The sequence below is a fragment of the Salvia splendens genome, chromosome 1, assembly GCF_004379255.2.
Source record: "Salvia splendens isolate huo1 chromosome 1, SspV2, whole genome shotgun sequence".
NCBI classification, from domain to species: Eukaryota; Viridiplantae; Streptophyta; class Magnoliopsida; order Lamiales; family Lamiaceae; genus Salvia; species Salvia splendens.
This window is the reverse complement of record NC_056032.1, coordinates 21,267,462-21,279,589: the sequence shown is the minus strand read 5'-3', so window position 1 is coordinate 21,279,589 and position 12,128 is coordinate 21,267,462. Positions and strand designations below refer to the sequence as shown.

General features: G+C 41.8%; 1 protein-coding gene and 1 long non-coding RNA gene across 2 annotated transcripts; one reads left to right on the top strand and one right to left on the bottom strand.

The window, feature by feature from the left end:
* Positions 1–2,578: 2,578 nt before the first annotated feature.
* LOC121797210 lies at positions 2,579–3,638 on the top strand. Its single transcript, XR_006049804.1, has 2 exons — positions 2,579–3,146; positions 3,236–3,638. It is a non-coding gene; the product is annotated as an uncharacterized LOC121797210 (long non-coding RNA).
* Positions 3,639–4,287: 649 nt separating this feature from the next.
* Positions 4,288–5,716, bottom strand: LOC121748081. The gene is made up of 5 exons (XM_042142324.1): positions 5,624–5,716; positions 5,298–5,420; positions 5,062–5,255; positions 4,726–4,879; positions 4,288–4,617 (listed from the first exon to the last, which is right to left on the bottom strand). The coding sequence occupies exons 1-5, from the start codon at positions 5,714–5,716 to the stop codon at positions 4,288–4,290; spliced, it is 894 nt and encodes a 297-aa protein (XP_041998258.1).
* Positions 5,717–12,128: the final 6,412 nt, after the last annotated feature.

The window sequence follows — 12,128 nt, the reverse complement described above, 5'->3', positions numbered from 1 at the left end:
TTGTGTATACGTGAGCTCGAGGAACGAGAGTTGCCATAAGTTGGAATTTGATTTGTTAAGCGAACGAGGTGGGATTTCTTTTCAAACCTCTTTATTTTCCGAAAATATTATGTGGCGTTATAATGGTGGTTTAACTATTATGTCATGCCATGTTTTTGTTTGTGAGATTGTTGTCTGATGCCTAGTTCGTCTGAGCTTGCTCCGTTAGGCTATAGGGCTGTGTTGTGAAACGAATTCGGGTCTGAGTAGGGCCGTAAACCCTATCAGGCTGTGTACACTGGTGGGATCGTGAGCCATCCTTGCTAGTCGGCCGGTCTCGTGGGCGAATAGTGTGGCCACACTTTCGTCGCACTGTGATATGATGATTGTGATTGATGGATTGACGTGAAAAGTGGGGAGATAAATTGTCTGGCCAGACTTGAAATGTTTTGTGTTCTCGTGATATTTTCTTGCTATCTAAAACTCGAGATCACTGGTATGGATGACATAATTATATTAAAAATGTTTTCGGCATGAGCCCATTGAGTACAACAAGTACTCAGCCCTGCATATTATTTTTCTTATGTGCAGGTTGAGCAGGATGCTGCGGAGGATGTTGAGCTAGCCTTAGGATGCGTTGTGTCTTCATACATAGGCGTGATCCTTGACTCTCTCTTTAAACCTTATTTCCGCTCCTATGTTTTTGAACTATGTTTCACTACTTTAATTCTTTTTTTTTCGTACTGTGTTTGAGCATGTGTAGTCGTGTTAGGTTTTTAAACGTTTATTTACATTAATGTCTGAAAATGGTGTTCTTTCCCGTGAAGTAAACTAAATGTTTTTCTTAGAAGTTAATGTGGTTTTTTATACTTAATTATCTTTTTTTTCGGCTGCTATCTTTTAAAGGTATTTATTGTGAGTCGTTTTCATCGAATAGAAAGGTTATATTTTTAAACTCCTTTAAATTAAAGTGTTTTCATTCTTTTAAGTTAATTACGTTTTCATAAAAAGGCTACCCTTGCATGTTGTATCACGATCGCCGCGTTTGTAGTACCTCTAGTATGGGCGGTCATGACAAGTACTATACCACACCAACGCCATCTTATTTCAATAAGGCTTAGAAATAATCGGACTGACATTGCAACCTTTTGCGATAGGTAGCCAAAGCCTATCTAGGTTGTGAAATTCTTCTTTTTCTTTTGCAAAGCATTGCAGAGAACAGACAGTAGTTATCTTAAGGTGGACGACGACCACAACCAGTCTACTAAGCAAAAGACTTAGGCTTTGTTTACTTCTTATGCAGTTAAATGTGTCACGAACACAACTCCCTATTTAAAGAGAATGTAGCTATTTCACAACAAAACTAATTCAATGGTCACCAGCTTGTCATAAATAAGTACTCAATTAAAGGAAACAATTGTCTCATAGTGAAAGGGTACAACCTCATCGAAATCAGAGTAATTAACTGAGTGCATAGTCTTTTCTAAAATGATTCTTAAACTTGCAGCGGAAGGTTCCAAGACGAAATAATATGTATGAAGATTAAATTAGATACCTAGCCACTTATTCAAAGTTCTTTCCCCAACACCTCATTTGCTCTGATCACGATCAACCTGCACATTAGGAAAACAATATGCATGGCTGAGTATATGGTATACTCAGTGGACTCATGCCGAAAACATTTCTTATTTAGTTGTCAGCCAAACTTGAGTGAGCACGAGATTTTTCTGAAAATAATTCCCGGTCACTAAAACTTTTCTCTTTTCAAAGGTTGACTGCGCAGTCACATAATATCTCATGAAATACCATATCTGATCTGTGTGAACCGGGATTGTGGCCACATTCCACGACGGTCACTGGATCGGCCAACTCTGGCGCTAGCACACGGTCCCTGTGTGTACACTAATCCGAGTAGGCTTAGCGGCCCTACTGGGACCCGAATTCGATTTAACTGGTTTGGCATAACCAACAGATAGGTAATCATAAATAAAACAAGGCATGACAACTCATCTCAAAATAGTCACGTTTTCACATAAAATCACATTTTGAAAGGAAAGCCCACCTTGTTCGCTTAAACTTTCAAATGAGCGTTCCTTGACTGGATTTTACTTGTCGTGCGACGACGCCCCTTCATAAACAAATAATATACTTAATTTAGGTTTAAGTAATTATTTATCTAGCGTGTATGCAATCCTAAGTGTGTGCTTATTTTTACCTCCTTCCTTCTAAATTCCTAAATCCTTAATCATTAATTAAATCAAGCGATTTAAATTATTTGAGACTTTGCCGAATCATTCGAGATTTAGATAAATTTTTGAAAATTTTAACTTTATTGCCTTGAACTTCAAATAACGACTACTCACTATTTAATTTGGGCATAACTTTTTATTTGGGCAGTGGCCCAGTTTATTTAAAAGAAACCTGGCCTTTAGACACCAACATGGCCGGAAATGATTTATTTTAGTGGCCCAACTTATTCAATGGCAGCGGCCCTATTTAACCCTTTTTTTTCCTAGAGAGCCCAATTAACAAGATGGCCCAAGGGGGATTTTTAAATTTAAAGACCCAAAGTGAAAGAAATGGAACTACCCCCTTCATTCCTATCGGTCTCTCTCTCATCTCTCAATTCAATTTCTCAAATTTGGGGAGGAAAGCCCTAATCCTATATCTGCCTCTCTTCGTGGACGCTGAGGGGTTTCCCCCACCACCGCCGTTCTCCACCATCGTCGACAACAATGGCCTCTCTACTCATTTTCTTTCTCCAGCGAGGCCATCGCTCGGTCGGAAACCGCTATCGCGCCATAACCGTCGCCGTCCGATAGTACCAGGGAAGCCCGCCATCGTGGTCGTTGCGGCGGTACACCGCCTTTCCACTTGCAAACGGGATTCGAAAGCAGGGTCCGACGCCAACCGTGAGGTCTCTGCCTCAGTCGCCATCGAGCGAGGCTCGGTGCACACCTCCGTCGCTCCATTCGCTGACGCCCGCCGCCTCCTAACGATCAGCGCCGTCGTTGACAGCTTTGCGACTGCCTGACTGCCTCTACGGCCTCAACTAAGCCTTCGCTCCTACTCTCTCTTGGCTCCGTTAAATCGGGCAGATTTGCTATGTTTATTTGGTTTTGTTGTAGTTTGGGTTTAAAGGGGAAAAGCTTCTGCAACTGCTGGAGGTGAGGGGCCGACTGGACTGCCTCACTACAGTGCTTCAGTCTCCTTTTCTGATTGCTGCATTCCACTGCATTCTGTTGTGAAATCGCAGGTACGAGCTGGAGTTAGGGTGGTTAGGATTGGGGTGCAAGATGCTGCAATTTCCCTCCCTGTGATCTGGTGCACTCGGCAGTCCGAGGTACTCAGGGACCGAGGCTGACGTCTTCTGAGTTGCCACCTCATCGGTTTGGCCCAACGGCCGACGAAAATCTGGGCCGAAAACCGTGCTAGAGGAGAGGCCTGAACTAGTATCTCCATAATGTATAGACTAGTGTTTCTACTTTGAAACCTTTCCCTTTTTTCTTTCCATCTGTATGAAATTTCTACTATAGTTAACGTATTATGTTTCCTTTATTTTCATCGTCAAGCATTTGTAATTTAAGACTTCGCCTGAAACTTATATATTGTATTTTCGTTTACTTACGAAATAAACGTTAAACCTACGCTTCATTTGACCCATCCTCGTTCGTTAAATTTTCTAGTTTTGAATCCCTTCGAAAACGTTTTTTTCCCTCAAACACAGTTTGAGCATCGTACTCTCATTGTACATAAATTAATCGAAAAGATGAAATTGTTCTATTTCCCAACTTTATTTCATCAAATCTCGGAAAATTAGCTCGCGGCTATTACATTCTACCCTCCTTAACGAAAAATTTGTCCTGAAATTTTGCTTAGGTCATTCAAAAAGTTTCGGGTTCTTCTCTTTCATCTTATCTTCAAGCTCCCACGTTGCTTCCTCGCGACCGTGGTGCTTCCATAGAACTTTCACTGTCACGATAGCTTTATTTCTCAATTGTTTTTTACTTTTCGATCTAAAATTGCTTCCGGCTTTTCTTTATAGCTCAAATCCGGTTTTAGCACCATTTCCTCTTGGTGTACTATGTGTTTGGGGTCAAATACATATTTCCTCAATAGTGACACATGAAACACATTGTGCACATTTCCAAAGCTCGACGGAAGTGCTAATCTGTACGCCACAGGGCCGACCGTTTCAAGGATTTCATAGGCTCCGATAAAACACGGTCTTAGCTTGCCCTTGACGCCAAGTCTCGTTATCCCTTTCGACGGGGATACTTTCAGAATAATTTTGTCTCCCGCCTTGAACTATAGGTCGGTTCTGCGAGCATCTGCGTAAGATTTCTGCCTATCTTGATCTTCCTTGATTCTCTCTCGGATCTGTCGGACAATTTCTATCATCTCTTCCACAGCGTCTGGTTCAAGAATCCTTCTCTCACCTACTTCATAAAGCAGTGTTCTACACTTGTTTCCATAAAGTGCTTCATATGTGGCCATATTTATAGTTGCTTGGTAACTGTTGTTATAAGCAAACTCTATAAGTGGCAGTACTGGCTCCCAGTTTCCTCCACGGTCGAGCACTACGGCTCTCAACATATCCTCCAATGTCTGGATTGTCCTTTCAGACTGTCCCTCCGTCTGTGGATGGAATGCGGTGCTAAAATTCAGCTGAGTGCCTAGTTCTCGCTGTAGGCTTATCCAGAATCTAGAAGTAAATTTTGAATCTCGATCCGAGGTGATCGTTACTGGTACGCCGTGTAAGCGTATGATCTCTTGCACATAGATCTGAGCCAACTTGTAGATCCATATGTGATTCGAATCGGTATAAAATGAGCACTTTTGGTGAGGCGATCTATAATCACCCAGATAGCGGTATTTCCTCGTTGGGATTTTGGCAATCCTGTCACAAAATCCATTGCAGTGTGCTCCCATTTCCATTCTGGAATCTCAAGGGGTTGCAACTTCCCATAGGGTCGTTGATGTAAGCCCTTCACTTGCTGACATGCTAGGCATCTTTCTACAAATGACGTTATGCTTCTTCTCATGCCATCCCACCAAAATTGCTTCTTCAAATACTAGTACATCTTTGTACTTCCAGGATGAGCAGTGTAGGGCGTCTCATGAGCTTCACTCATGATCTCATTCCTGAGTGCCTCATCATTGGGTACACACAGTCTCCCTTCAAAAGTGAGGGTGTTATCCTCCTCTTTGTGGTAACTCTTTTCTTTCCCGGTCCTCACTTTCAGACGAATCTTCTCTAACGTATCCTCGCGTCTCTAAGCATCGACGATTCTGGTTCTTAAATCTGGTTCTATCACCAAGGTGGAAATCTCATTGTCCACCGTCTCCGGTGCTGTTACTATCTCCAGTCGCATCTTGGCGAATTCACGGATGAGTTCTTCCTCTTGTGTGAGGAAGGTAGCCACTTGAGGTGCAGCCTTCTGCTCAAGGCATCTACTACCACGTTCGCTTTGCCAGGGTTGTAATTTACATTACAATCGTAGTCCTTGACTAATTCTAGCCATCTGTGTTGTCTCATATTTAGATCTTTCTGCTCAAAGAAGTATTTGAGACTCTTATGATCTGTGAAGATCTCACATCGAACTCCATAGAGATGATGTCTCCAGATTTTCTGAGCACGTACCACTGCCGCCAATTCCAAGTCGTGCGTCGGGTAGTTCAGCTCATGCGGCCTCAACTGGCGTGATGCATATGCGATCACCTTGCCATTCTGCATTAGCACGCATCCGAGTCCGACCTTCGATCCATCTGTATACACCACATAGTTGGCTCCCGGTTCAGGCGCGGCTAGAACTAGTGCGGTGGTTAACTTTTCCTTTAGCAGTTGGAAACTTGCTTCACATTCTGGGGTCCAATCGACCTTAACTCCTTTCTTGAGTTGTTAAGACATTAGTCTCGCTATCTTGGAGAATCCTTCAATAAATCTTCGGTAGTTTTCTTCCAGCCCTAGGAAACTCGGAATTTCATTGGGCATCGTTGGTGACTGTCAACGTTGTACGGTTTCCACTTTAGCAGGGTCCACTCGGATCCCTTCCGCTATCACTATGTGTCCAAGGAAGTTCACTTCGTTAAGACATAACTCACACTTGCTAAACCTAGCATAGAGCTTCTCGGCTCCTAACGTCTCTAAAGTGGTCCTCAAGTGTTCCTCATGCTCCTTCTCGTTCTTCGAGAAAATGAGCACGTCATCTATAAAAACTAGGACAAACTTGTCCAAGTATGGGTGGAACACGCGGTTCATTAGGTCCATGAACACAGCTGGGGCATTTGTAAGCCCAAAAGGCATTACAGTAACTCGTAATGGGCATATCTGGTGCGAAATACGATCTTAGGTATATCATCACGTCGAACTCTCAGCTGATGATAACCCGATCTCAAGTCCATCTTCGAGAAAACCCCAGCTCCTTGCAGCTGGTCGAAGAGGGCGTCGATTCTCGGTAAAGGGTACTTGTTCTTGAGGGTTAACTTATTCAGCACTCAATAGTCGATACACATCCTCAAGGTTCCATCCTTCTTCTTCACGAATAGCACTGGTGCGCCCCACGGAGATACACTGGGTCGGATGAAACCCAAGTCTAGCAGTTCTTGTAACTATATCTTAAGTTCCTTTAACTCCTTTGAGCGTCGTTCTATATGGTGCTTGAGATAATGTGGCTTACCCAAGCCATCCATTGATTAATTTATTTCGTCTGACTAGTGAAGTCATTCCTCATCTTAGATTTCATCGTCAGAGAGTTTTCTAATGCTTGCATCGATCGTAATCGTTTCCATTGCTAGCGGATTGACCTCGTACCCTCTCGCTTAGCTGGGGTAGTCTACTTTCACAGTTTCCATGATACTTTTTGTGCTCGCCGCGATACTTTTGAAATGATTTAGCACAAAATTTGCTCTACTCATGCTTATCCTTGAATACTGGAATAGTACAGCAGAGGTGTTGGCTTCTTTCTCCAAACATTGTTGACTCCATGCCCTTTCGTTCGACTGAGCGATTCATGGTACAATAATCTATCATGACTTTCCAAAGTGATCTAGATCTCATGTCTAGATTAACACAAAACTCTATCGACAGATCCTTTCTAGGCCGCTTAATTGGGGGTGTGGCTTAACATATCATAAAATACTTCTTCGCATTGTGTTGCTAACGTTTTGCCCTTGCTCCAAGTCATAGGACTCCATATCCGTTTCCTTGCGATAACTCTTTAAAGGGAAAGATTTTCGATTTCTCTCCTCAAGGATAGTTACTGAAGGGGTTGGCAGCGGAAGCGTGCATAAATCACCGATCACATAAATTTGATCTATTTAGCAGATTATTTAGACAAATTCTATTCGCGTAATTATCACATGTATCATGCTCATAACTTGAATTAAAATCATGCTTCAGAATATAAAATCCCTAAAACATGCATACTACGGAGTTAGCCAAATTACCTCATTGATTCGATCAAGAATCGAAGATAGCTTGCGTCTTCTCCACGTGAAGATCTTCAGTACTCGACTTCGGACCTTCTGACTGGTGTCCCGAACTATACGCTGATATTTGTGTGGGCAAATCTCACCAACGTAATAGGACTTGAATAACGAAGACAGAAACTGCTCACGGAGGAAGCAAAAATTTCGAACTCTCTCTCTCTAGAGGGGGACGAAAATTTTGATAGGAAAAATTGTGTTTTCTGTCTCCTTTATTCTACTATTTATATAAGTCACATATTGGGCCCAGTCAGGGATCTGAAGAAGAATTTGGATCAGGCCTCACCCAATTAGCTTTTTACTAATTAAATTGAACCCACAATTTAATATAAGTTTATATTGGAATATTACAAGCAGCCACTATAGAAGTAATATTGCACTGCCTTCCAAATTTGAAATTACAAGTATTTCGGGTTTCCTTTAATTGCATTTAATTTATTTCCTGCGCTTAAAATAGAAACATCCATTAATTAATTATTGTCTGCTATGGACTTAATTAATTAACATATTTTAATTTCCAAGAGTGGACTTAGCAAGAAACTCTTATTTATTATTCATAGAGTAATTAAACTCTAACTAGCTAGGTTCCGAATAATAAAACCTTGTTTCGAACTCCTCTTGTGGATGTTATCAAACGAGACTCTCCTTGCGCACGATTCAACGTAATAGCAATCCTATCACAGCTAGATAATGATCAACACTACCCAATATACCTGGATCGTTGGGTGACGAAAAACCCGCACCTTTGGTAAGTCAAAGTAGTAGATACTCAATATCGTATGCTCAATGCTAAGGTACATTGATTAAGAAATTAATTATCAAGACCTCGTCTTTCAGTAGATAGCATAAAGACTCATCTTGCTGTTTGATCCATTCAGTGTTATACCACACCAACGTCATCTTATTTCAATAAGGCTTAGAAATAATCGGACTGACATTGCAACCTTTCGCGATAGGTAGTCTAAGGCTACCTAGGTTTTGAAATTCTTATTTTTCTTTGTTTAGAACTGACCGTGTTACCTTAAATTGGACGACGCCCACAACCGGTCTACTAAAGCAAAGACTTAGACTTTGTTACGTTTGCTTATACATTTAAATATGCAATAAACAACCATTAAATGTAAAAGATAACAACATTATGACAAAAAATAATCTGTTGCATTTATTGGAAAATAACAATTAGAGTTTTACAGTATCCAATCACTCGAAAGGTGATTTCTAGTATACAAACCCTAACAATCTCCCACTTATACTCAAAACAGCTTTCTACTATACAAAATGGTAGCGCACACGTCTAAATTTCTCCCACTTATACTGAAAGCAAGTTAAGGTCTTGAATGAGTCGAACTCCCATCCCTTCAACGTGGCACTCGAACGGTTTCACTGCCAAAGCCTTTGTAAAAGGATCTGCCAGGTTGTTCTCTGACGCAATCTTGACCACTTGTATGTCTCCTCTCTGCACTATATCCCTGATGATATGATACTTCCGCTCTATGTGTTTGCTCGCTTTGTGAGCTCTTGGTTCTTTCGAGTTTGCCACAGCACCAGAATTGTCACAATAAATGGTGATGCTTTTGGGCAGATTCGAAACCACACCTAAATCCATAAGGAAGTTCTTGAACCATACAGCCTCTTTTGCAGCCTCCGAAGCGGCCACATACTCAGCTTCCATGGTCGAGTCCGCGATGCATTTCTGCTTCACACTCTTCCAAATTACGGCTCCACCTCCTAAGGTGAACACATATCCTGAAGTAGATTTTCTCGAGTCCTGATTAGCTTGAAAGTCTGAGTCAGTATATCCCAAAGGATAGAGCTCGGCTGCATTGTAACTAGAGCATAGTCCTTAGTCGGTTTAAGGTACTTGAGTATGTTCTTTACGGCAGTCTAATGTCCTTGGCCCGGATTCGACTGATATCTTGCCACCATGCCAAGAGCAAAGCAAATATCAGGTCTAGTAAAAAGCATAGCATACATGAGACTTCCCACTGCCGAAGCATATGGAATCCGTCTCATTGCTTGTATCTCAGACGACGTTTTAGGGCACATCTCTTGAGATAAATGGATGTCATGTCTAAAAGGTAAGAAACCTTTCTTGGCTTCCTGCATGCTAAAACGACTAAGTACTGTGTTGATGTAAGGTTCTTGAGATAAGCACAACATCTTCTTTTCTCGATTCCGAAGAACCTTGATCCCGAGGATGTGTCCCGCGTCTCCCATATCCTTCATCTCGAACTGGTTCGACAACCATGTTCGTACTGATGACAACATCTTTTTATTGTTTCCAATTAGAAGAATGTCATCTACGTATAATACTAAGAACACTACATTCCCCTTATCAACTTTCTTATACACGCAACTTTCACTTGGGCACTTTTCAAATCCAAACTTGCGAACAGTTTGATCGAAACATTGGTTCCACGATCTAGATGCTTGCTTGAGGCCATAAATGGCCTTCTTAAGCTTCCAAACCATGTGTTCTTTGCCCTTTATGGCATATCCTTCGGGTTGTTCCATGTAGATGGTCTCCTCAAAACCGCCATTTAGAAATGCAGTCTTAACGTCCATCTGCCATACATCCCAATCCATATAAGCTGCAATAGACAATAGTATCCGGATCGATTTGAGCATGGCCACTGGAGAGAAGGTCTCGTCATAATCGACGTCTTCCTTTTGGGTATACCCCTTGGCCACTAGTCTTGCCTTAAACACTTTAACTCGTCCATCGGGTCCACGTTTACGTTTATATATCCACTTGCTCCCAATGGCAGTACAGCCTTCGGGTAGGACGGACAAATCGTAGACGTCTTTGTCTATCATAGATTGTAGTTCTGAATCCATTGCTTTCACCCATTCGCAATGATCGACATCTGCCAGCGCCTCCGCAAAGTTCCAGGGATCTAATACATTGTTGTCCGAGGAGTGATCCATAGATTCTCCCACTGCGGCGCGGCACTACAATATTTTGAGTAGTAGTTGAAGTTTCGGGAATTGTTTGTACACTTGGTACTTGTTCTTGGTTAATGGAACTTGTGACAGAAGTTAGCTCATCAAGAGCCACTTCACTGTTGGGCTTTTGATTCATTACATTGTCTTCCTCTAAGAATGTCGCGTGAATACTCACAATGACTTTCTTGTCTCAGAGACTAAAGAATTCATAACCTTTCGTCCCTTTGGGGTATCCTATAAACAAACATACCTCTGTCCTTGATCCTAGCTTAGTTGGATCCTTCTCCAATTGGCGGGCTCGGAAACACGCGGATTAAGATTGGATCAAGTTATATGGAGGATAACTGAATCGGTTGGACCAGTTAGCCAATTGTCGTTGACACTTAATCGAATCAATCCTCGAACCGAAACGCGCCAAAGATAATATTTATTACTCCCGATTTCGCACTACTTTAACAGTAAAGCGATAAGTTCGGGGTCGATCCCACAGAGAAGTTGGTGTGTCGAGTGTGTGAGTAGTGAACAGGGGGGCTGCTGCCACGCTTTAACTTGGGAGTTTTAACTACGGTTTTTATCTAGGCAGAATTCAAACTAGCTAGCTTGATCAACGGAAATTTAAACACTGGGTCAAGTAAATTGCACGTAATAACAGAAAAGTAAATGCGCAATTTAAAAGAGAGAATAACTTCGATTAAACTAAGATACGATTACAGCGTGAAAATAAACTAAGCTAACACTTCGAAAATAAAGAAAGCGGTAAACTGAGAAGAATCTCAGCGGGAAACTTAAGTTACGCCGACAGAAATGGTTATTCTGCAGCGCTCCTTTCGGTCGCCCTTTTAACTACGTTATCTAAGCTAAACTAGAGATTTGAACTAAACTAAGCTAAGAGAGCAGAACTAAGCTAAACTAAGCTAGAGAGCTGAACTAAGCTAAACTAAGCTAAACTAGGTGGAAAGTAAAGTCTCGGATACTTTCTTGTGGTGGCGCAGCCTCTATTTATAAGCTCGATTCGGCCACCAGCTGGATAACGATCTTGACAGGGAATATTCACTCATGCAGAGGATGAGCGACTCATTGATTGCTACGTGTTCTTTCTTCTAGAATAACGACGCTTTTGGATAACAAATTTCTGATCGGTTCGTCCTGGCGTCCTCACAAGTTGGCACGTGTCCCCTTCTAGAACGTCGTCTTGGATAACAGAATGGTGCCCACATCCAGCTCATTTCCTCACGTTTTCCTTCTAGAAACCAGCGGTCCCCACTTTAACTGCTTGACCTCACCCCTTGATCAACTCCCCCAATTTTTGGCCTTTTTCGCCTTTTGTACGTGCTTGATCAGTTCGGCCTCGCTGCCTTGGACAAGTAGCATTTCTGCACATTTTAACACTTGTTTGCGCGATAAACCGATCAAGTAGTATATGTTTTACTCCCAAAATCGATGCATGAAATGAGCCTTATCAAACTGCTCACACTTAAAACATACTTGTCCTCAAGTATAAAGAGAAAGAAAAAGAAAGAGAAAAAGATAAGGTAAATTTCAAGCATGGTTTACTTATTTCACAAGCAAACGAAAGAAGAACAAGAACTAAAATAATGTATGCATTGGACCGAATAATTTTCCAACAATCATACCCGAGGTCGAGGTCATACCATTAACCAGTAGCTTATGTTTTTTGCTTTTTCGCTTCTGCTTGATCAAGGAGTCAGCTTGTC